Source organism: Taudactylus pleione, unplaced genomic scaffold (genome assembly GCF_031769625.1).
Source record: "Taudactylus pleione unplaced genomic scaffold, aTauple2 ptg000019l, whole genome shotgun sequence".
NCBI classification, from domain to species: domain Eukaryota; kingdom Metazoa; phylum Chordata; class Amphibia; order Anura; family Myobatrachidae; genus Taudactylus; species Taudactylus pleione.
Window position 1 is genome coordinate 3,629,996 of NW_028284421.1, and position 26,886 is coordinate 3,656,881.

Genomic DNA, 26,886 nt, shown 5'->3' on the forward strand with positions numbered 1-26,886 from the left:
TAATCAGCAGAAGCTGCTTGTGCGTCCTATTTGTATCGCTGTGCAAATAAAATGCATTTGAAGGGAACAAGTCGCACAAAAAAAAAAAAACGCTCGGAGTTAGAGTCACACCACGGTATGGTGTGACTAAAAGATCTGTTTAACGTGCAAGGAAGATAGATATATGTGGACACATTTGTACAAAGTTGTGAGAGAACCATCTTTATGCTAAGCTGGAGAAGTGTGACTTCGATGTCACTCAAGTCACTTTCCTAGGCTGCATCATTTCTTCCCAGGGATTTTCTATGGATCCAAGTAAAAGTCGAAGCCATACTGGAATGGGTCCAACCAACTACCCTTAAAGCTATTCAGCGCTTCCGCGGCTTCACTAATTATTAGCAAAGTTTTATCAAGTCATTCTCTGCTATTGTGGCACCCATTGAAGAACTGACCAAAAAAGGAGCTGTCTGCTTCAATTGGACATCCAAAGCTGTTCAAGCTTTCGAGGCTCTTGAGGCCGCATTCACACAGGCTCCAGTGCGTCACCATCCCAATCCAGATCTTCCGTTTGTCCTGGAAATTGATGCCTCAGAGATAGGAGCTGGAGCCATCTTGTCCCAGAGGGATTCTGTGGACAACAAACTGCACCCCTGTGCTTTCTTCTCCCACAAGTTGTCCACGGCAGAATGCACGATGTGGGTAATTGGGAGTTGCTCGGTATTAAGAGGGCCTTCGAGGACTTGAGGCATTATCTAGAGGGGGCCAAACATCAAGTTACAGTTCTTACTGACCATAAGAACTTATCGTACATTCAGTCGCCAAAAGACTGAATTCCAGACAAGCACGTTGGGCGTTGTTTTTTACCCGGTTCAATTTCCTCATTTCTTTTCGTCCTGGGTCAAAAAACGTCAAAACTGATGCTCTCTCCAGAAGCTTTGTACCAGTGCAACAGGCAGTTATCGCAGATGAACCTATTATTCTGGATTCTATTATTCATCGTGCCATCACCCGGAATTTGTCTGAGCTCATTCAGGCCTGTCAGTCGGAATCACCTCCAAATAAACCTCCCGGTCTTCTGTTTGTTCCAGAAAAATCAAGTCCGTTCTACTGGATTTCCACTCTCGATGAGCTTTTGGTCATCTGGGCATTAATAAGACTCTAGAGTTTCTCTCCCGCTCGGTTTGGTGGCAATCTCTGACCAAAGAGGTTTGTGAATTTGTCCTAGCATGTGAGGTCTGTGCCCGAAATAAAAACACCTTGAAAAGCTCCTTCTGGCTTGTTGCTTCCTCTCTCCATACCCAAGAGACCCTGGACACACAAAGCCATGGACTTTATAGTCGATCTCCCAGTTTCTGCTAGATGCTCTGTTATCTGGACTGCGGTGGACCGATTTAGCAAGATAGCAGATTTCGTTCCTTTGACTAAATTACCGTCTGACAACAAACTCTCCGGCTTGTTCCTCCAACATATCTTCGCTTACATGGGTCACCTGTGGATATTGTGTCGGATCGAAGAACGCAGTTTGTGGCATAGTTTTGGAGAGCCTTCTGTTCTTCCTTGGGCATCTGCCTCTCTTCGGGGTACCATCCTCAATCCATTGGGCAAACTGAGCATGTTAACCAGTCTCTGGAGCAATATTTATGCTGTTATGTTTCCAAATGTCATGACGACTGGGTTTCTCATCTGCCGCTTGCAGAATTTGCTTTTAACAACTCGTGTCACTCAGCATCCTCAGTTTCTTCTTTCTTTTGGGTCACTGGTCAACATCCCAGAGCGAATTCTTTTGACTCCAGTTTGACTGTTTTGCCTTCAGTCTCTTGGCTCCGTCACATTTGGAGTAAAGTTCATCAAAGCCTTTGGAAGGTCTCTCTCCAGTCCAAGGAGTCTGCTAATAGGCATCTGAGGTCATGTGTGTTTAAGAAGGGCGATTTGGTTTGGCTTTCTATGAAAAACATCAAGCTTCGTCAACCTACTCAGAAATTAGGTCCTAGGTTTATTGGCCCATTTCGCATCATTGCTCAGGTGAATCAGGTAGCTTTCAAGCTTCAATTACCCAAGTCTCTCCGCATCAACATCTTTCACTGTTCGTTATTCAAACCAGTCTTCAGCTCCGTCAAATTCAAGCCCAAGTTTCCATTCAGACCTGCTTCGATTGTGGTCCACGGTCAACATGAATTTGTCATTGAGAAGATCTTGGACTTTAGGATTTCCAGGGGCCATTTGCAGTTTTTGATCCACTGGAAGGGCTACGGCCCAAAGCAACGCTCCTGTGTCCCTGAGATTGCCCTACATGCTCCTAGGCTGAGGAGTTTTTTTTTCAGAGAATTTCCTGACAAACCGGTTTCTGGGGGTCCTTCAACCCCGCGTCAAGGGGGGGGGGGGGGTAATTTTACAAGTCGCGGTCACCTCCTTCTGGCATTCTGGTTCCAGTTCCGTCAGTTGCTAGGCGATCTGGTCACCGCAAGAGGTCACGTGCTGTCCACAGCATGGTATGACTGGTTGCGCTGGCCTTTTGCCACCTCACTGACTATAGAGTTTCCTGTGGATCCCACGGCTCAGCTGCATGGTCAGCATATCTGCTGTTCCGGTTTACAGCATACTCCCGTTCTCTCCAGCTCCTTAGCCACTCCGTCAGCTTACAGGCTGCTACGAGCTCTCTGGTTGTTCCATCGGCCCTCCAGCTACTCCGTCAGCGTGCCACACCACCGACTCTCATACCGCACCAACTTCTACCACTGGCTCAAGATGCACACACCAGCTCTCAAGCCGCACCACCGTCTACCACTGGCTCTCAAGCCTCACCAACTCCTACCACCGGCTCTAAGTCGCACCACCGGCTCTCAAAGCCGCGCCAATTTCTACTACAGACTCTAAACCGCACCACAGGCTCTCAAAGCGCACCACCAGCTCTGAAGCCGCTCCGCCAGCTCCCCAAGTTGTAGTATTGGCCCTGGCCATACCATTGACTTTCTACTAGTGTCCAATATCTCATTCTATTCTCTGGTCCCCATAGGTAATCCGTGTAAGCCACTACTACTTTGAGTTTTAAATCCGGGCGCCCATCCAAGTACCGGTGAACGTGTCAAGTTCTAAGTGAACAGTTGGTGGCTGTTAATGGTAGAAGACCTCGACAGCCTGGGTTCTAGGTGGTTTACACGGATCAGCCTAGGGAACCGGAACAGTTAGTTCTTAGGCACCACAGGTGTGGTCTCACTGGGAAGGGGCATGACCACACAATAGTACCCCCAATTTAAATGATGCCACATAGTAGTGCCCATCGTCAAATTGCACAGCACAGTAGTACCCCTTATTACCATTACGCCACACAAAGCCCATTTACATTACGTCAGACAGATCCCCATTAACATTATATAACACACTGTAAAGTCCCTTAGAAACACATTATGCCGAACAGTAATGCCGATTATAACACATTATGCCACTTACACATTACGCCCCCCACCAGAAGCCACTCACCTCTTCCTTTGTGCATCCAGAAGCCTCAGTCCACCCAAAGTGCCAGATAACCAGGTGAATTTTGTCAGAGCTCGCGACTGGCGCCAGTTTTGAATGACGTTGGCGCTGTCCCTCAAAAGCTGTGGCTGCATGCCAACCAAATTCACACTACTGCACTGACCCCCCCCCCCCATCCCCCTTGGCGGCACTGGCCAGACCAGCCCATCTGTCCATAGGCCTTTCTGGCATTTGCAGAACTGCCAGGTGGCCAGTCCGGCCTCTGGTTCCCACTGTGTTGGATTTGATCACTAATAAAAAGATTACAGAGTACACCTCTACACCCCCCCCCAGGTCATTCACCTCACATGGTCTCCACTTGGTCAGCAGTTAGCATCACCCATTTTCATCACAGTCTTGGGGAATTTGCACAACGATCTTTTTCAGAAAGGGAGAAACATTCTATTCCACAAACTTGTTTCTACCAATAGGTCCAAATCCGTCATTTTATCACTTCCCCTCTCTCGTCTCCGGACTCTTTACGGAACCCCAAGCAGATGGAACTTCTTTACATCTACAGGCCTATGGATAAGGTCACCATATCTTAAATTTACCATTCCGTCCTAATCCAGGTCTCTCCTCTGGCGACCCACGAACAACAATGGGAAACGGACTTAGGCACCTCCTTAGGAGCTGACACTTGGGATGCCAATCGTCTCAACATCTCAAAATGTTCCATTAGCGTTTCCATTAAGGAACACTCCTATAAAGTATACATCTGCTAGTATCTTGTCTCAGAGCGTTTACACCGACTGTACCCCAACACTTCTGCTCTTTGTTGGAGACAATGCGGTCATGTAGGATAGTTTTTCACATATGGTGGACGTGTCCTAATAGCACCCCTTTCTGATTGATGGTCCAATCCCTGATATTTTCTCTAGTCCACCTTAATTCTTCTCTTACTCCAGCCTCGTTTCTTCTGTGTGCCCTCGCCTACCAGCTCTCCAAACATGAAAATACATTTTGCATATTTCCTATGCTGCTAAACGTCAGATTGCTGGATTTTATCTTGTTTTTGCCCTTCCTACTTTTCTGACTTTTTGAAGATTATCTGTATAAAACCCTTTACAGCTGTGTACTTTAACCCTCTAACCCCCTTTGTGGGTTTTTTTTTTTTCCGCTCTTTTTTTTTTTTTTTTAGTTTGCCTCTCAAAAGGTCCCACTACATTCACAACCTCATCCCCATTTTTTCTCTATTTACTTTTCTTTTTTGTCTTTTTTTTTTTATTGTTGCAAAGCTGTTACACTATGTTCTACTCTGCAGCTGTTTATTTTATGTTTATGTCATAGTTGCCCACCTTTTATTTCTCCTCCCCGGGAGATGTCCAGGGGAGGAGAAGCAAGTGAGCTGCGACGGGGCCCGACGGTTTGCGACATTAAGCCTCGCCCCCTTTGTGGTAAATTACCATGATTGGCGCATATTTAGATAGGGGGCAGGTCTAAATGATGCGATTGAAGAATTGCGTCATTAAGCTCCACCCCCTACACGGGGACCCGCAATCGCCGTGGAAATTCTCCCCACTTCACTAGGAAGTGGGCAGAATGCGGGAGAAGTGCCTACCCTTTAGGAGGTTTACCCCCCCAAAAAAAAATTGTGAGCCCCCCTACGAATTCCGGGGGGAGAGGGGGGGGGGGGGAAGGCATGTATGGTTTATGTGCAGTGCTTAAGACTGGTTTTGACATTTGCTCTTTTACTGTGTGTAAATTTTCTATTACCTCTATTTTTTTCTGATTTTCAAATAAAATTAGTTGAGCAAAAAAAATAAATAAATAAATTACCGAGGAATCTGTCATAGGAAATAATACTTCCTACTTTTGTCCAGTTTATAGTAGTGTTGACTCACAATTTACTGTAAGCAAACACATACTGTATGCGAACATAGAATATGACTGACGAGATAGAGGGACACAGCAAATTACATGACTAAGCTTGCCAGGGATGTAGTCAGGATGCCAGCGTTCGAAATGCCGACCACCGGAATCCAGACATTGAAAACCCAGCATAGAACTAAAGGAGGGGGGTTAGGCACCACAAGTTGGGAGGGGGGCATCTTAGGGTTAGGCACCACCCCCGGAATCTTAGGGTTAGGCACCCCCAAGGGAGGGTTAGGGAGGGGGGAGGGTTAAATATACTTACCAGCCGGCGTCAGGATTTTGATCTGTCGGGCTTCCAGGGTCGGGATTTGAACCGGCGGCTTTTAAGCAGTTGGTATTTCATACCCAACCCACTTGCCAGGGTTCTCTCTCTCTATGGAAAGATTTCCATTTGGAAATTTAATACATTTACTGAAATACCTTATCTCACATAATTAGGTACCCATCCATAGCAAATGGCTCAGGAGGATCAGGGGCCATGTCCGAACAATAAACTCATATTGAGGAGAAAAATAGGACAATAATAATGGTCTAAAGTGTGGCTTTTCTGTTCCTACATGACTCTCAACTGTGATTGAAGCAGAGAGTTTAAAATCCAGTGAGCAAATATAGAGCTTGGGAGGCACTGTCTGGAAGAAGTGATCGCAACTCTGACAAATGCACATTCAATTACATATAACCAGATTCTAATTAGGAGTGCCTGATGAAAAATTAACAGAATTCAGCCTTAACCACTGCCGGTGAAGTATTATTATTGTTTATTTATATGGCGCCATACAAAGTATGCACCTTACAAAGTACATAGTCACTTTTTTGGTTAACAGTACAATACAAATACAATACAGAACAAGGACAGGTATAATATACATTGGTGACCATAACACCCAAATAAGCAACAGAGCATAAGCAACCAAGTGTTAGGTGCCCTAGTGGGGAGTAAGGAGTAGATGAAAATAAAGTAAGGAGAAGCACAAAAGGATAGAGGGCCCTGCTCACAAGAGCTTACATTCTAAAGGGGAAGGGCAGACAGGCGTGACACAGATGGGGTAGACAAGGAGAAATCGCAGATGCCGCCTGTACTGGGGAGGGGATGGGTGCAGTGCTCTAAGGTGCAGCACATTCTCCAGTTTTCACCTCTCTGAGTCTGCTCCAGGCTCCTCATGCACAGTCCTCCCCTCCCCTTCGGTGGTGGCGGCTGCTGTGCGCTGTACAATCCAGGCCCGGCTGTTTGCGTCCTCCGATAGCTAGTGGGTGGCGAACCGGGGACGGGGCGGGTGTCCTCCTCATTGGTCGAGGAGACGCTGCCGCCCAAAGCAGTTTGGGAAGATGCTGGGTCGGCTGCTGCGGCGCGCATCCTGCAGGACTCACTCATTTTTAAAAAGCGGGTCCCTAATTGCCCGTAGCAATAGAGCTATTGCACGCATTTTGCGATCACTGGTATGCCTTAGAATGCCTACTAAGTTGAGTGATCTTAAAGCAATACCTGGCATCAGGTAAATAACAACCTCAGCAGTGCTACATGAAACTGAATGAACGATAAACCATACATATGCTCACAGTTTCTGAAGGCAGACATTGTAAGTAAATAAGCAGCTGTACCCAAATAATTTGCCTATTATTCCAGTTAAGAGGCATGTATCCCCCCTACTGTAACCTGTGGCAGGATTGAAAACCAAATTAGATAATAGTAATTCTGAACTCCAGAAAGTTCATCTAGCATATTATTCTTCTAACAATCAGTCAGCATATAGTAATATTGTACAAATAATAACTGATGTTAGCTGGTATTGAATCCATAATCCCTGTGGACAATTACAGGGAATTAGTCCACTGAGCCATCTGGCTCTATGTATAACAACAGTATAAGATTTTGCCACTGTATGCTGGCTGCATCTTTCAGATTTAATGCACTGTACCCAGATAGTGCTAATGCAGACTACAATGCTGGCCCTCTATTACCCTTGTCATATATTTACTCAGACCCCCCTTTGAATATGAGAAGGGGGTGGGGGTGGGGAAGAACTATAGCCAGTAGCTAACTATGGCCAGCATAGAAACAAGGATCTCCTTGTAGCGAGAGAATCCAAAGTATAGCCATATTTCCCCACTGTAAGAGAGAGAAATTAGAATTAACAACAAGGACCGTAGCCTGCAGATGTATAGCGCTGTTAGTGCGCGAATTGAAGGACACTAGGAATAATGCGCCAGTGCAGGGAAGAGAGCCTAGCCCCTGTTAAGAGTTTCCGTGGCCAGATGCTAGGGAGGTTTCATGAGCCCGCAGGAGCCTAGCTAGTTATGAGCAGGGGAGGGAGATTCCAACCCCCGTCTGAGCCTTCAGAGTGGCCGAAAGGCTAGGGAGCTATCATAAGCAACGGATGCCACTGCGCGGCTCTATGAGCGGAAGTGCGAACACCACTAAGCTCCGCCCCCAGCCTGCTGAATTTTAATTAGTTAACCAGGGAGCGCTCACACTACCCTCGGGTCCTCTTACATACTGTAAGGGTCTGGGATCTGCGTCTGGATGCTTGCCAACCACCCTTGCTAAGCAAAGGTGTGGGTTATACTTACTGCTGCAATGCTGCTCAGCGACGTGGCCTTCATGGCCATGGGACCTGGACACTAGCTGCTGGTAGTGGTGTCAGGTCCCTTCCAAGCAGCTACAATGATGCAGACTCTGCCAATATCTGTCCGATGTGCGGGGGGCCTTGGGACCTGGACACTAGCCACAGGCAGCTGAGGCGGGCCCCCAGAGTCCGATGACCCTGCGGCCACAGACGCGGACACTAGCTCACGTGGCTGTGGCGGGTCTCTTCCGGACAGCCTCCAACGATGCAAGCATGCAGTCTGCCTGTGAAGATTAACAAATAATATAAGAGAAAAAGTTTCTAAAAAAAAAAAAAAAATGGTCTGGAGACAGCTCTCTGGGCACCAGACTCCCTCGAGGCACTAATCTAAACTGAGGTCGGGTGGGGTATAGCGTGGGAGGAGCCACTCTCTCACCTGTCTTGTGACAGCGATAGCAAATACAAATCAGGATGATTTTGTCACATGTAACAGGCTCCATTTGCCCTGCTTCCAGTGCATGCATGTGACTAGACTCTCCGCAAAAACAACTTTGACCACCAATTCAAGACCCACACAATGTAGAACAGAAACTCTCTGGCACAGTACAGGAAATAAATATTTTCTTCTAGTCTAGAGTGGTGATGGCCAATTAGTGGCTATCAAGCCGCATGCAACTCAACTTTTAGATGTGGCTCCCAGCTAGAAGCAGGGTTTGCTGCAGGAGCAGATCGCCACCTGAGTCATGTGTAGTCTGCATAACACTGGCAGGTCACAGTTCAAAAAATTGCAAGTGGAGGAGACTCCAGGAAATCTGCTCTTCCATTCTGCTCCAGCAGAACAATAAGTAGGGAAGGGATGGCACTTTGGGGAACAACTATTGGGCATGTGGATGAGGTTTGATGGGCAAACAAGGGTAATGTTGGGGAGGTCTGCTGACATACTTGCTGACTTTTTAATTAATATAAAAATATGAGATATGGTAAGAACTTACCTTTGTTATCTCTATTTCTACGAAGTCCATAGGGTTCCACAGGATACCTTGAGGGTATAGGTGTGACGTCAGTCATCGGGCACCATAGAGTTAAGCTTTCAGCCTCCCAGGATGCACTAGGTCCCCCTCCTATACCCCACACCCGAGCCAAGGCACCTCAGTTAGTTACCAAGCCATAGGCCGGAGAAGGAAGAGAGAGAAAGAAGATCTGGATACACACAAGAATCACACTCTCACCAGAGGGAGACGGGAAAACCGGTGACCAGACCAAAGCCCATCTGCAGCACAGGTGCGACAGGGCGGGAGTCCTGTGGAACCCTATGGACTTCGTAGAAATAGAGATAACAAAGGTAAGTTCTTACCATATCTCATATTTTCTACTTCAGGGTCCATAGGGTATCCACAGGATACCTTGGGGATGTCCCAAAGCAGTATCCTTTAAGGGTGGGGACGCTCCTGTGCTGAAAGGAGAATCCGCCGCCCGAAGGAAGCATCCTGAGAGGCGAAGGTGTCAAACCTGTAATACCTCACAAAGGTATTGACAGAGGACCACGTAGCAGCCTTGCAGATCTGGACTGCAGAGGCACCACGTCGAGCTGCCCACGAAGGACCCACAGACCTAGTGGAATGAGCTTTCACAGAAGGAGGAACCGGCAGGCCTTCATGAAGATAAGCTTCAGAAATAGCCATACGGATCCAGGCTGCCAAAGTTTGCTTTGAAGCAGGCCAACCCTTTTTACGGAAGCCATAGAGGACAAACAAGGCGTCCGACTTCCGAAACGAAGAAGTGCGGTCAACATAAGTCCTTAAGGCCCGCACAACATCCAAAGTGGCCTCACCCACTGAAAGACCAGGTGAGTTAAAGGCCGGAACAACTATTTCCTCGTTAACATGAAACTGGGAAACAACTTTGGGAAGAAATTCAGGCAGAGTGCGAAGCACTGCCCTGTTCCCATGAAAAATCAAGAAAGGGGGTCTACAAGAGAGAGCCCCTAAATCAGAAACCCGTCTGGCCGAAGCTATGGCCAGAAGGAAAACAGTCTTAGCTGTTAGCCATTTAAGATCCACTGAGCCCAGTGGTTCAAACGGCGGTCCCTGGAGAGCCCTCAGGACCACAGCAAAATCCCAAGGCGCCACAGGTGGAACAAAGGGCGGCTGAATGCGGAGAACACCTTGCATAAAGGTGCGCACATCCGGGATTGTAGCAATCCTACGGTGAAACCAGACAGACAGGGCTGAAAACTGTACCTTCAAAGAAGCAAGGCGAAGCCCATGATCTAGTCCCGCTTGTAGGAAGGCAAGTATCCTAGACAGACGAAACTCCCGCGGTGCATAACCTCTCGGTCGACACCATTGGAAGAACGTATGCCACACGCGATGGTATATCCTCGCGGACGACGGTTTCCGAGCTCGCAACATGGTACGCACCACAGAGCTGGAAAACCCCCTGGACCTTAACATGGCCATCTCAACAGCCACGCCGTCAAAGACAGCCGAGCCAGGTCCGGGTGAAGACAAGGACCCTGCGACAGAAGGTCCGGTCGTAGCGGCAACCGCAGAGGACTGTCCACGGACAGACCCTGAAGGTCTGAGAACCAGTGCCGTCTGGGCCACGCGGGAGCTATCAACAGGAGCGTCCCTCCTTCCTGTTTGAATTTCCAGATTAACCGTGGAAGAAGGGAAACCGGAGGAAACAGGTATGCGAACCGGAACGTCCACCGGACGGAGCGTTCAGGAAGATGGCCGCCGAGGAGCAGAGAGGAGGCTGGCCTGGGGGAGGAGCGCTGCCACAGGGCCAGTCGGCAGAGTGCAGAGAGGGCTGTGTGCAGCGGGGGAGGCGCCGGCTGTGAGACAGGGAAGGCACGCTCCCCTGGCATGCATTTAACCCCCGGGACGCACAGCGCTACCGCTCTGCTGCGGTCCGCTGTCCCAGGGGGGAAGTGGAAGCGCAGGTTCCCCTGCCTAGGGACTCTGGACCATGTAACAGCGGGGACCCACCGCGGGACGCCACTGCTTACCTTGTTGTCCCCCTTGATTCCGGCCATGGTCCGGAACATCTGGGGTCACCGCTAGCTGTGACCCCAGATGCTCACCAGCATCCCCGGATCGGTACCGGCGTTCTGGTACCGGCGGGGGTGTAGGGAAGACAGCATGGACGTCTGGACTGACTGTCCATGCTGTACATCCAGATGTGCAGCCACAGCTGCATGCAGGAAAACTTCAGGGGCTCTTCTTGGCCCCCACTCCAACAGGTGCACCCGACTCAGGCCGGGCACCAAACTAAACTGAGGTGCCTTGGCTCGGGGGCGGGGTATAGGAGGGGGACCTAGTGCTTCCTGGGAGGCTGAAAGCTTAACTCTATGGTGCCCGATGACTGACGTCACACCTATACCCCCATGGTATCCTGTGGATACCCTATGGACCCTGAAGTAGAAATTTATGTTTTGTTATTTTACGTTTCATTGGCTCAATGCCCTAAAAAGTATACCTCCCAAACCATCCTGATTTTGGAGGGACATTCCCCACACCCCCTGATAAGATTTTTGATTTGACCTTTAGAGTAGATCAAGTCCATAGTCTGGCCATCCCTGTTTAACTGCATAGTATCTGTAGTACACTGTTACATCAAAATAATTAAATATTTTGTGACATACGTTTTATACATTTATAATGGTCATAACCACATGGCACTAATCCTAACTCAATTGCATGCGATCACATGTGGTGCTGTAGCCCAGAGGGCATCATTACATACTAAAACATCAGATTAGCAGATAATTATTTAATACAGAGGTAGGCAATCCTTGGCACAAGAGTCATAAGGTGGGACTCGAAGTTTCGAGCGATATCCAGAGGTCAGATGCTGCTCTCCTCCTTCACATCTTTCTATCACATAGCGCTAAACCCTTTCCAAATCAAAGAACCCAAGAATGCCTGCATACCCAGCGAAGTCTGGGCCTCTTGTGAGTGAAGTCTAACTGTACAAAGTTCTGAAGCATGTCAATTGTCTACAGACTACAAATTGTATTAACCTAAGCAAACTAACTTAAAAAAAAAGAATCAAAAAAAGCCAAGGACAATTTTAGTACCCATTTATTACTTTTGTAAATATAGTGTTCACTCTAGGTCCGGCGCTGGGCAGGGCACCAGACCTAGAGAAAGGGCACTTATGCACGTGCGTCCGAAAAGGGGGCATGTCCTTATGTCGCATCCCCTTTTCATCACTTTTGGAGGCATGCCCGATATTTACGTACATGCAGAGCAGTCCCCAAGCGCTGCGGTCACTGTGAATGGATGCCAGGCGCATGCGCCAAGCATCCCTTCATTGGTGGTGACCACTGCACCACCGTTTTCCCCAGTTGAGATGTATTTAAAAAAAAAAAATTTAAATCTGCAGTATCAAACTGCAGAATTCATTCCAGCGTAATTCAATTAAGAAAAGTTCTGTGTGGATACGTGCAGCCATATAAAGACAGTCAGTATAAAATATTTCTAATCGTAAAACGAATACAATAACTATTGCGCTACTAACTGAGATGCTGCTTCAAACCTGGGTGCCCAGCCAATCCCTTATTTGGGCGCAATTCAATTGTTTGCAGCTACATCCTACGCACCTGACGGAGCTATTCAATTTTTGCTCCTGTTGGACTCGATCAGCAGCCGACGCGTGAAAATTTACCCGTTTGGTGACCAAACAGAACTTTCAACGATCACGTTAGGCACATTGGTCAGGTGTAGCCGTTTTACGCTGCTTAACCCTACCTCATTGGGTGTGATCTGCGCAAAATTGTAATCGATTGAATCTTGCCCCGCGATCTCCTGTCACTTTAGACGGTAGATCGGATGCGAGAAAACAATTTAATTCCGCCCAAGGATATATCCAACTGATGGTGTGTTCAAAACTTCTTCTGTCTCCTCCGCAATGCACTCTGATATGTAAATAAGACAGAATTATGCAATAGTGTAACACCTTTTAAGTCTTGTGACATATATTAAAAACAGAAGAGAGGCTGCGTACCAGATAGTGAGGTGCATCACCAAGGCACCAAGAATACAGGAATTCAAGCTTTTTATCATTGAAAGCTATAGAAAGGGAATAATCCAGGTTATCAAAACAAATATTTTTATTACCTCCGGTCAGTTTCTCTGCATGGTTTAAATGAGTCAATAAATTAGCCCCCATTATGTAACAGATTTCTTTCTTTTAGCATTAATAATAAGAAATGTATTTTTACAGTATTATTCTGCCCTATGCATTTTTATAAATATTTCCCATTTCATTTTGTATAATGAATGGCTCATAGTTATTTCCAGGTATGTATTATTTAGTCATGAGATTATCTGATTTGCATTTATTCAATTTATCTAATTTATAGTTGAATTTACAACTAATGTCTGTATACCAGTGCTGTGGAGGAGTCTAAAATAAAAATATATAAATATCAGCAATTTCATTAACACATGTACAGGCGTGTGGGTAGTGGTACAGGGCATAGGCCAAGTACTAATCATGGCCCTGAGGGTTTAGTCCAACTGCGGGGGATCGCACGCGGGTAATCCCCGTTAACTGAATTGCTCCAGCGTGGGAATAAGCCACGGGGTAAATACCTCAGCTATTGAATACCACCCTTAGAGTTGGTGCAAAGGGTATTTTTATAAACAAACCATGTAGCACCGCAAGCAAAGATTTACTTTTATTGCTTGCAGGGAAAATATTGCCCGATTTTACATGCTGCATGCACATATCGCCATTCGCTTATATTCTGAAACGGCCAGATGTTACGCTGGTTGTTACTGCTTTGCCACAGACCCTGTTACTGTGGACAAATGCTTCATAAATTTTATTAAAATACTAAATGTGCACTGCGTAACAGTGTATTGTACAATATATTTTCATCTGACAGCATTAGCTTTTGTTCAGGGTTTTTTTTCATCAAGCAAATATATTTTGTGGTCTATATTTTGAATGGGTAGAAACATGTAGTATACATTACCATTTTGATATCAATCTAAAGATATATATACCAATATGCATAATTATAATGTTCCAATGGAACCGAAAAATGCAATTATCCCTGTCTTATCATCATGCAATTCTTGTATACACTGGAGTTTTGAAACCGCTCCATGGGGGCGAGTCAATTCATTGCGATGTGAATAGCGCCAGGATGTTGGTCCCGCAACTATTCAATTCACAGCAATGTTAAGTCCGACTAGAAGCACCAGAGAATGCCGGTTCTTGCAACTTAAGCAGGATGATTAAGGCCCCCATACATCAGAGATTGATTGCAGCAATCGTGCAATTTGCAATCGATTGTGTATAAAAATCTTTCCCTTTTTCAATCGATTGTGGCATCTCTGCTATCAGCAATCGATTGAAAAAGGGAAAGATTTTTATACACAATCGATTGCAAATTGCACGATTGCTGCAATCAGTCTCTGATGTATGGGGGCCTTTAGTCGCAAGAACCGTCATTCTCCAACTAAGGAATAAGTGGGAATTTTAAGGACCAAACATGGACTTTATAAAAATAGGAGTATTGCATTAACTTGTTAAGTTCAGAATTGTTATTTCTCAGAGCATCAATTACCACAAAGATAAAAAAAATAGGATATAACATCAATTTCAGCAATAATCTGTAAACTATTCTCAACCCCAAGCATAACTTGATGGCAGCTGTGCCTTGTTAATAGAATCGGGATATTACAGCTGTATTCTACAGCATGTAACCTCATGCTCTGAATCTGATAAGGCCAGGGATTGTTAATTTCAGTTCCTCACCACATGATCACTGAGCATACAGCTCAATGGGGAAGTGCAGGCTTCTGCAAGGGTAAAAGGAAATCCTGGCATGTGAGGATGTAAACGCATCAGGCATGGTATACATTTGCAAGAAGCATATAAAAGTGAAAAGAAAAATAGGAGATGTAAAGAAAGAGAAGAAGGAATCCTATAAGCAGTGCAGTGATTGCCGATGTTTTAGGCTTGGTTTACCAAGCACATATAGATAGATGTTCACGATGAAGCTTTTTAAAAATCAGAAGTTATGGGCTGCAAATAAAAATATATATACACAGGGCTGTTAAAATAAAAGTATCACTACTTAGAGCATTATGGAGCGAGTTCTAAAACTTGCAATGATAGATAACAGGTTATTCAGGGGATGCGCTAGTCTTCTTTCTGACAAAGAAAATTATTTGGAAATTGTTACCAAGTGGTGATTTGGTAATAGAAATACACTTGAATAGCATAACAATTGATAAGGCAACACTTTACTGAAGAATGGATCATCTGACACCTTAACCACCCTGATCACCCATGCAACATTCGGTTGTGGTTTTTTCATTTTTGCAGAACCAGGTGTATCAGGATGGACTCCACAGCCTGACAGATCTGACATGTTATGTTCTACTATAGATAATGAGGTTTTTCAAATGGAAAATGTTGATGAACAAAATGGCTTGCACATTGAACAATGGTTGCCTCATTCAAGTTATTTTTATCCTCCCCAACACCACCTGGTAACATTTATAACTCCCCCCCCCCAATAAATGTCTAGTACATCCTCTAAACTGGTGTTCCCCAACTCCAGTCCTCAAAGAACCCTATCCGTGCATGTTTTACAGATCTCCTAGTTGGTGCACAAGTGTATTCATTGCTTGCTGACATTTTAAAAGCTCCACAGGTGGTGCTAATTATTTCACTTGTGATACTGAGGAGATCTGTAAAATATGCACTGTTAAGGTGCACATCCACTTGCCAATTTCTATGAGCGATTGAACGAAAACGATATCGTTATTGTTCTATCGCTCATGAATCGTGCATGACTCAGGCACATTATTGTCGGAAACGACCAGCAATGCGCGCTCCCCATGGTCGTTTCCGACATCAATCATTAGCCGAACATGTTGGTCAACCTGACGATAACGTCAGGTTGAGCATGTTAGGGGATGATTGATGTGCTTACACTGAACGACTGATCATTCAATGTAGACACATCACAGACTGTGAAACGACTGCACAATTACAATACCGTAATCGTGCAGTCGTTTTTTGGTCTGCTATTGGATGTGCCCCTTTAAGCTGGGTACACACTTGTCCAATTTGCATTCAATCCGACCACTGACTAACCAGTAGACCCAACATTGGAAGTGTGTGTAAGCTCACCCAACCTCTACTTCTTTTATCTGATCCTGGTCAGGTCAAAAGACTTTTAAACCGGCTTAAAAATCAGGAGACCCGACCAATGATTAATATAGAAGTGTGTACATTGCTGAAACCAGAGCTGGCGACCGATCCACGGATGGAGCAGCGGCCCAGCACCCGGAGCTGCATGAACGGAGCGGAGTGGTGGATCTCTCAGAGGCGCAAGGTGCCCAAGGAGTGGCTCACCCTACTGCACCAGGAAACATGAGTGTCAGCGGTGCCAGGTACATTGCTCCCTGTGCTGGGTGCCCTGGCCAAACAGCGCCATGCTCAGTCTGATCTCATTCTCCTAATCTCTAACCCCCAGTCATTAGTAGCAGTTGCCGGCTATGCTAGTGCCCCGGGTAATTTCCCGGGTGCTTTGTGTCCATGTAGCATTCCTGGGATGCCTGTATTCACCAAGCTGTGATTGAATCATGTTCCCAGGATCTGGTATAATGCTGCCTACCCCTACTGGGAGACACTGCTGGCTGTGTTGGCACGGAGCAACCCGGGTCACGGCAGCATAGATTACTAACTCAGACAGCAGATATATCTCTTACATAAAAAGACTGCTGTATCATACTTATGGCTCTCAGCTCTGCTAGTTGGAACTCTGCTAACAAGCAGCCTGTCACTGCAGTCTGAAATGCAGAGACATGGGCAGGAGCACCGCTGCATCACCAAACGTCGACTGCACCCCAGTACAGGCCCCAGGCTGACTGGCAACACTTCTAGCCAAGGTGTATGCGTGGCTCCGGAGAGACAGCATGGCAGGACAGTCAATACATGGCTGGGCAGTGGGTATGGGGGGGGCAGGTTAGAGGTAGAGTGAGGTATGCAGCACCATAATGTGTCCCCCCACAGCTTAAGGCGTCCGAACAGAGCAACAGTTAAATTGCCTCGTCAGGCACCTCCTGAGGTGTGAGAAGAAATGTTTCTAAAGTCTGTTTTTTTAGGAGCCCTGACCACTTCTTTAGACAGGTTCAGCCGCTTTCCACCTATTCATATAGACGGCCAGCAGGGGGCACAAGAAACATTTGAATTGCCCCCATATACTGAGAATGGGAAGTGTGAACACAATTTCCCCCCACACCAGAGCTTCATCATGCAATCACTACATATGACCTGTACCAATTAATGCCATTTTCAAGCTCTGTTCCTTTCTGAGACATCAGACAAGTACATATGCGCATTGTATGTGAAAACCTTAGATTTGCACTATGCCAGTGAATCCCAAACTGTGCGCCGTGGCACCCAGGGGTACCTCAGGTTGGTGGTCCAGCACCAAATCAAATTATTTATGGTCAACGTAATGTAAAAATGAGGACAAACAGAAGCACAAACCTGTCCATCACCACATAACTGAACCCAAGGATGACAGGTAAGCACAATTTACTTCACTTAACTTTTGGCTTAGGGGTGCCGTGAAAACAATGCTGATACTCTAGGGCAGGGGTGGGGAGCCTTTTTTCATCCGAGGGCCATTTAAATATATATAACATTATTTGAGGGCCCAGTGCGGGGCCACGCTCCCTCCATGTGAAGTTACACAGGGGCGGGACTACAATCGCCGGTGAATACAGCAATGCCTGGAGCATTCTCAGGATGCTCCGGGGAGCTGTAAGAGCATCAGTGTGACCGTCTGACACATCCTAAGAATGCTCCAGACGGCACTGCTGCATATTCCGGCTGCAGGGTGCCAATCTGGGCATCCTGCTAGCCAGATGAGTCTAGCAGAAAAAAGCTCAGAGGGCCGCACCAAATGATTCCGGGGGAGTTATACGGCCCCCGGGGCTGAGGTTCCCCACCCCTGCTCTAGGGCGCCTTGTTTAAAAAAGTTTGGGAACCACTGCACTATGCAATACTGTATAAGGAACTATAGACAGCGCCGCAAAAATGACATTTTTAGAAAATGTCAAAGGCTAAAACAAAAATGGTGGTGACAAAAAAAAGTTGATAAACTTTCCCTGCTAGATGCCGTAGAAATATCCATACTCTTAAGCTGGGTACACACCTTAGTGATCACTCTTTCAATGTGACAGTTCGATCATATTCATTCCCACGCTTACACACCTATACAATCATACTGCCGACCTTCGATCCCCGACTGCCAAAATATCGAAAGAAAGTGATTGTACCACACACACACACACACACACACACACACACACACACACACACACACACAGACGGCGCTGCTGCTGGTGTAGAATTGCAAGAGTGGTCACACTGCACTTTTGGTCCAATCTGGCCCGGTCAAATCCGATGAATATTATAAACTGCACATAGATTAAATCTTTCAATGTGACCAGTCTTCTTCCAACAAAACATGATCGAACGTGCGTACACACTCCTGCTATATCACATGAACAGGACAAATTCCAAAGAACATCCCGACGATTGTATAGGTGTACCCAGCTTTAAACTAGAACTCTACATTACTGTATATAACAAAATAAACCAGTGTATCTACACCTGGTACTAATTATATCAAGCTATTGTTTATAGCCATGGTCACCAACTTTAGCGACAATTAATGTAATTTAGCCACAGGACCCACAGTACTAACATCATTAAGAGAAGAAAGCCTTCAACAGAACCCAACCTGTCATATGTACTATGAACATCTGACCTGAGCCTTAACCAGCTATATGCAGAACTGATATCACACGACTAGGTATACTACTCACCCAAAACAAGAAAACATTTCCAATAACCACACCTGTCTGATCTATGCGTAAAACCAATCGAGCTACGGACGTCGAGTTGATTGCTTTTTTTTTTTATCACTATTCTTCAACAATGCAATGAATACATAGGGCCAGATTCAATTTGCCTCGATAAAACGAAAACTTATCGCCGGGAAAGTTTCGCCCTACTCGCCAGTTAAGGTGTGATTTTTTTTTTTTGTGCATTTTCACAATGCGCTCTCCCGTTTTTCGCCCTATCCAATTATAAAACACGTGAAAACAAATTTGTGCGATAACTGCGCATGGTGAAATTAGTAAAAAACTACAACATAGTTTGGGGAAATCAGTCTGTACCCCATAAAAAGCCTAACTTAGGAAATCAAGTGTATCATTAGCTCTAATAAAAGTATTTTGGGTTCTTAAATTGTGTGTAAAGGATGTTAAGTTTGGAAAATGGATAAAAAGCAATATTTTTGAAGAAAATAATTACTGCAGTTAAATTAAAATGGGTGCTAGTATATTTGTGTGTCTATAACATGCAATTTTAAAAAAGTTAAAAATACACCTGCTGCAGCCACCTGCAATCCTAAAAACACCTGTCCCATCCATACAGCCCCCCCATAATACCTGTCCCAGTACTTTATACACATTTTCCAACACTTTTCACATTTTCAAAATAAAAATTATTTTTGCCTAATTAGTCAAGAGGGACGGTGTCCAAAGGGTTCTCAACCAAGTCCTCATATTTTTTGCCTAAAATAAGGATTTTGCACTTTTTTGGAAATTGGATAGCGCGATACACACTTATGTGCGAAAAGTTTGCATTTGCGAATACTTTTCGCCAAAAGGCGGCATTTCACACCTAATTGAATTCACCCCATAGTGTTTTTGCTATTTTGAAATTAAAATCAGGCCATCCATGGGACAATGTTTATGCCATCATCCACTCCATACCTTTACAAATACCACAAAAAGTAACATTTATATGAAACTAAGCCCACTTTCGGTGCAGCAGGAATATATAAATATATAATGGATATTGGATATTGCTGGTTAAAAATTTTGGCTGAGAACAAAAAAGGACTGTGCTGAAATATCAGGACACATTGGAGCCTTAGGTAAGTTTGCATGAGAGAAAGGATTAATGACGATAAGGGTAAGCAAAACAATGGTTATATTCCCTGTCACTGTAAAGTTATTGTTATACTACATACATGACAGCGATGCCGCTGGTCTCAATACTGACATCGAAATCCCTACAAGGGACTTAAGATAGGCATCGAAATAACAACGCCTATCTTAATCCCTACGCCGGAACGCCAGCCCGGAGGAGGTAAGGTTTATGGAACATAGCGGGGTTAGGGTAGGTTCTTTTTTTTTTTTGGGGGGGGGGGGAGGGCTAGGAACCACTGGGGGGTTAGGCTTAGGCTACAAGAAGAGAGGGTTAGGGGGAGAAGGGGGGTTAAGTATAGTTACCCGACCCCTGTTAGGATTCCAACCATAGGGATTCCACTGTCAGTATTCTGACAGGAGGCATCCCGACAGCCGGCATTACATACCCATTCCCAGGACAGAACACCCTGTCCCCTCTAAGCCAGCATTGGATGATGCTTCCAAACACCCTGTCCCCTCTAAGCCAGCATTGGATGATGCTTCCAAACAGCTGGAGCGTCGCACAGGTTCCTGCCCTAATGCATGGACTGATGGTTAGGTCTAGAATTAAACCTCTGATGTCACACCCACATGTCCCGCAAGCAAAGGGGGAGGGGCAAGTATCCAAACAGGGAGCCAAAAGAGTCAGCTCGCCATGCTTTGGGCACAGTGACTGGCCACAAAAATATATTCTTCCTCTATGCCACGTGGATGTTAACATTGGAGCAGTCTGGCGCTGCCAAAGCGGTCACGTGGTTGAAACGTCAGAGAGCTCCATTCTCCAACTAGGATCTAGCTGCAACCAACGACTGATAGAGCATAGTTAGTAATATTGCCCCAACGCATATAAGTTTATGGGGTCTATTTACTAGTGTTAGCAGACAGAGTGATAAATGATAAAAAAAAAGTGATAGGGTGCCAGAGAATCAGCTCCCAACTGTCATTTTTCAAACACAGCCTGTGAGATGACAGTTGGGAGCGGATTGGCTGGCACCTTATCAATTTTCACTGTCTCCTAACAATGCTTAGTAAATAGACCCCTATTCAGTGGGGCAAAAAAGTATTTGGACAGCCACCGATTGTGCAAGTTGTTGCACTTTAAAAGATGAGAGAGGTCTGTAATTTCCATCATAGGTACACTTTAACTGTGAGAGACAGAATCAGTACAAAAAAATTCCAGAAATCACATTGTATGATTTTTAAACAATTTATTTGTATATTCTTGCGGAAAATAAATATTTGGACACCTACCAACCAGCAAGAATTCTGGCTTTCACAGACCTGTTACTTCTTTTTTAGGAACCTCAGCTATCCTCCACTCGTTACCTGTATTAATGGCACCTGTTTGAACTGATTAACTGTATAAAAGACACCTGTCCACAACCTCAAACAGTCAGACTGCAACTCGACAATAGGCAAGCAGCTTGGTGAGAAGAGATCTGTTGGTGCAATTATTAAAAAATGGAAGAAATACAAGATCACTGACAATCTCCCTCGACCAGGGGCTCCATGCAAGATCTCACCTCATGGGGTGTCAATGATCTTGAGAACGGTGAGGTATCAGCCCAGAATTACACGGGGGGGGGACCTGATCAATGACCTCGAGAACTGGGACCACAGTCACAGAGGTTACCATTAGTAAAACATTACGTCGTCATTGATTCAAATCCTGCAGCGCCCGAAAGGTCCCCCTGCTTAAGCCAGCACATGTCCAGGCCCGTCTAAAGTTTGCCCGTGACCATCTGGATGATCCAGAGGAGGATTGGGAGGATGTCATGTGGTCAGATGAGACCAAAATATAACTTTTTGGTATAAACTCCACACGCCGTGTTTGGAGGCAGAAGAATGATGAGTGGCATCCCAAAACACCATACCCCCTGTGAAGCATGGGGGTGGAAACATCATGCTTTGGGGATGCTTTTCTGCAAAGGGGACAGGACGACAGATCTGTATTATGGAGAGAATGAATGGGGCCATGTATCGTGACATTTTGGGGAAAAACCTCCTTCCCGCAGTAAGAGCATTGAAGATGCAACGTGGTTGGGTCTTCCAGCATGACAATGACCCCAAACACACCGCCCGGGCAACTAAAAAGTGGCTCCGTAAGAAGCATTTCAAGGTCCTGGATTGGCCTAGCCAGTCTCCAGACCTCAACCCAATAGAAAATCTGTGGAACGAGTTGAAAGTCCGTGTTGCCCGGCGACAGCCCCAAAACATGACACATCTAGAGAAGATCTGCATTGAAGAGTGGGCCAAAATACCTGCTGCAGTGTGTGCAAACCTGGTCAAGAACTACAAGAAACGTTTGACCTCTGTAATTGCCAACCGAGGTTACTTTACAAAAGTATTGAGTTCAACTTTTTGATTGTCCAAAAAAAATTTTTTCAGAAAGAATATACAAATAAATTGTTTAAAAATCATACAATGTGATATATTTTTGTTCCGATTCTGTCTCTCACAGTTAAAGTGTACCTATGATGGAAATTACAGACCTCTCTCATTTTTTTTAAAGTGCAACAACTTGCACAATCGGTGGCTGTCCAAATACTTTTTTGCCCCACTGTATATGGTGCTGCTCTGACTCAGCCTTCCAACCACTGTCGATGATGCATAGGGATACTGTCAGCGTATATAGACCGTCTCCATCCCTTACATTGCATCGCACAGTCGTGGCCCTGGGGTACTGCACACTGTGGCTTCTGACCACAACTCCAACTATGCCCTATGCAAGCAGCAGTACCCGGTCACTATGGCCGTAGATGAACAGCTCATAGCCGTTATGTCCCCTTAGGCCGCCCGTCTGCTGACAGCCGGGCAACTTACCCACCCCTACCCTAGGCACAGCTTAGAGAAACAACTCCAACAAAGCCTCACCTCCTCTGCCGGCAGCCCGAACACCTCCTGGGAGGAGGCCATGCTCCGTGAGGCTGATGTACGGAGTTTCCGCTCAGACTCTCACTTCAGTCACTCACAACTCACCCGATGAGCGCGTGCCCGCGCCCCAGCGTCACGCGCTAGCATGCGTGCGCGCGCCTCCGCCCGGCCACAATGACGTCACATTAATGTCTCCTCCACGTGACGCAACAACAACAGCTACGATGAGATGAGGGGAGGACACAGTGGAGGGAGGACACAGGGGACGGGTATGGTGGGGGGGTTCAACGGGAGATGTCGAGTTGAGGTGGAAGGCGGCTGCTGCTAATGCTCCTCTATTGCTGGATGCCTCAGGCCACTGGCAGTGCCACATTACAGCACAGCCATAGCAGCATTGCACTTTGCGAACTCATAATCACATTCTGTTGTTCAAAAACATAAATGTCTATACGGGTTGGGTATGGGATGCTGGCAGTCGGTATCCGGCTGTCAGAATCCCGACACCAGCAACACAGGGCTAGCATACTGACACTTGTTGTTCGGTAGAAATGTAGTTAGTTTGCTGGCGGATGGGTTGCCGGTGGGCTGAAGCCTGACCCAACACTAAAGATAGGCATTGGTATTTTGACGTCTATCTAATTCTCTATGCTGGAACCTCGACAGCCACTGGGGTGGGGTGTCCTAGCTGTTAGCTGCGGAGGGGAGGGGTTAGGTTTAGGCAACAGAGTGGGGTAGGGCTAGGCACTAAAGGGGGACGGTTAGGTTTAGGCACTAACTGGGAGGGGGAGAAGGGGGGAGGATTAGTATACTGAGCATCAGGATGCCGTATTTCCTACCCAATCCGTATGGTATGCTAATCCCCTCTCTACCCTAACACTCCCTGTTTGGTGCCTGAACCGAACCTCCCCCTGCCAGCACCCTAAACCTAACCCGCCGCCCCCCCCCCATCCTGCTACTTCCCTTCGGTATCTCGGCCGTCGGGATGCCGTCTTCGGTTTTGTGAGAGGTGTCGGGATTCCAGTCCCAGTAATATTAGGGATACTGACTGTATTGGGTATAGGATGTCTGCAGTCGGGATCCTGGCCTTACTGTATCCCGTCTATACGATGCCTGCCACCATGTGTTGGGTAGGTTGCTTTTTCTAACTAGTTGAAGTGCTATTTTTAGTAAAAGTTCAGAACATGGGGTACACTGACTTCCATGATACAGCTCATTCACTGACTGACCAAGCAACCACCCCAAGGTTCTGCGTGCTTTTTGCGCACCGTCTGTCCTTAGACTGCCTGAGACCGACTGAAACACCAGCTTCAAGGTTCTGAGCACCTTTTCACTCACCGCATGTCTGTAGACTGACTGTCCAACTAACCAGAGACTGATTGACCAAGAGGAGACCACCACCAAGGTTCTGCGCCTTTTTCACTCAGCGACTGACCATTGAAGTCAGTGTACCAAACTGACAATGCCTGGGGTTACCAATCCAAACAGTCCTTTTGCAGCCCTGATAGTCCCCAGAGCCGAGCCATCCATGACATGCCGTTCATGTCATGCTGGGGGCCAGGGGCTGTCTGAGCTGATCAAAGAGGGGTGACCGGAGTTACCAGAGTCTGGGAAGAAGACGGAGGCCAGGGGTGAAGGAGTGGACTGGCATTCCTACAATCACTTGGTAAGATGCTGAACACCATGTTCAGAACTTTTACACAATTTTCCTTACCTCCCAACCGCCCCAAATTCAGCGGGACTGTCCCAATTTGAGGACTCTGTCCTGCCATCATGATTGTGACTGCATTGTCCTGGTCTGCCGCAGTTGCAAACCTCTGAATATTTAGTCCCTGGCGACATCATGGGCGCACCTTCGGCAAGCCTATGTAAAATGGGTGTGATGGGGGCTGCAGGCACCTTCATTTGCATGAACCAATAAAAACGTGTACAGGGGACTGAGGAGGGATAAGGGGCAGCCTACTTCTGAACACACTCCCTATCTCCATCCTAGGGGTCTGTTGTTACGTTTCACTTCCCACGTATGACCATATGCATAGTTGTGAAATCTTCCAGACCCAGAGGGGCCAATTCATTTAACCGCATAGTTGATAGCACCGGAAGGGAGCTCCCAGAGTTATTCAGTTCAGCACGCTGTGAGGGGAGAACTTCAACTAAAGTGCCTGCCGCCAGGCTGTTATCCGGCTTAGCGCGGCGCTAACTGCCTTGCGGTCGGCACTTTAGTCACGAGAACCGGCATTCTCTGACTTAAGTCAGACTAATCAGACCTAACAGCACCATGACTTGAATAGCTCCGGGAGCCCCCTCCCGGCGTTCTTAACAGTGCGCTTATTTGATTCGGCCCGAAGATAGATTCATGAGAAAAATGTCACTGTGAAGCCCTGCATTCTACTGTCACCTTTGTACAATTGAATCTGTTGAGTTGGTGACCAAGCTTAGAAGTGAAGCATACTTAGAGTGTTTTAGAGATCTTGAAATAATCTGTAGCAGTCATGTGTGTTGGCAGCCTGAGACTAAAGCTGGGTAAACCCTATACATTGCGCGTGGTATACGATGGCGTGATGTGTTTTTACATGCAACAGCAGTACGTTGTTCACTGCATCCCATTTGCTATGCAGAACAGCAGACAATGCGATGAACGACTGATACGATGTGTACAATATATCGTTCCGATCTCAGTCAGAACTATATATCGTTTAGTGTGAACCCAGCTTTAAACCATTAGCAGTGTAAATAAGACTAGCAATACATTATCCTTTACCTGGAATACTACAAATCAGTGACTCACAAAAGATCATTAAAATATACAAAAGTTTTAGCTGCAGTTTTTATTTTATACCTAATTGTGCAATATGTGAACCACTCTTTGCATTGCTACCATGTGGCAACTGCAGCTGCTGAACTCAATAGCTGCAGCTGACGGAACGGTTAGTGCCACTGACCGTTCATCCATTTGCCTGCACCATGGCAACTGATAATGGCAGAGACGCATATCTGTCATTCTGCTCGCTTCCCTGCATTAATACATGCAGGGCAGCAGTAACTGCAGCAGTTAACGTGCAGTTACTGTTTTCCCCTCTATCGCCACTTCATACATCTCCCCCACAGTCTGTAAAATGACTGAAACTTATTGGTTAGTCCTTTATTTCTCTCCACTTTATAGCTTTCCAAACTTCGATAAGTCTCCCCCAATAGGAGAAATTAATCAGATTTATTGTAATATATTATGTGAATGGCCAAATATTCTCTGTAAAGCGCTGCGAAAATGTGTGCGCTATATAAATAACTGGTAATAATAATATATACATGGTTATAAATCATCTTGTAGAGTCAAATGACTTATTAACTTGTGAAGAGATTGCAGATATAAGTGACTTAAGTGATAGTAGGGTGGTCTACTATGACAAGGCTATTGATCTTGTAAAAAAAAAGTCAACTATTGGATTTACATGCAATAACATAAAAGAAAGCTGCATCAGCTATTAGACCACAATTTGCTGTTTTTAGCACAATTGCCATACTTTAATGTGGATCCATATCAGTGGTGTAACTAAGGTATTTGGAACCCACAGCAAGTTAAAAAAAAATAAATAAAAAAAAACGGAGTCCCTCTCTCCCAAGTATTGGCGCACGCCAAAAAGTGGGTGTGGTCACATGCCGCAAGGGGCGTGGACACTGAAAAATGGGGGCGTGTCAACATAACATGTCAAGGTTTCTCGTCATTCTGGGAACATTCCTTTCCATTCTATATGCACCTTAATGCCCCCAGTAGTAGTGCCCCTCTTGCAATGCCCACTGTAGTAGTGCCCCTTATGCAATGTGCCCAGTAGTGGTCTCCCCTATGCAGTGTTCCCAGTACTACCCCTTATACAGTGCCCCCAGTAGTGGTCCCCCACTATGCAGTGCTCCCAGTAGTGGTCCCCCCTATGCAGTGCCCCCAGTAGTGGCCTCCCATATGCAGTGCACCAATAGTGCCCCTTATACAGTGCCCCCAGCAGTAGTCCCCCCCACCATGCAGTGCCCCCGGTAGTAGTCCCCTCCTATGCAGTGGCCCTTACATA

At 46.1% G+C, this 26,886-nt stretch overlaps 1 protein-coding gene across 2 annotated transcripts in view; it reads right to left on the reverse strand.

The window, feature by feature from the left end:
- Positions 1 to 22,984, reverse strand: part of NEDD4 (NEDD4 E3 ubiquitin protein ligase) — a 214,661-nt gene extending 191,677 nt beyond the window's left edge. The window contains exon 1 of one of the 2 annotated variants that reach the window (XM_088445051.1): positions 22,934 to 22,984. In XM_088445051.1, the coding sequence (XP_088301177.1) occupies positions 22,934 to 22,975 (42 nt within the window). In that variant the 5' untranslated portion in view covers positions 22,976 to 22,984. The other variant, XM_088445042.1, reaches the window with a different exon arrangement.
- Positions 22,985 to 26,886: the final 3,902 nt, after the last annotated feature.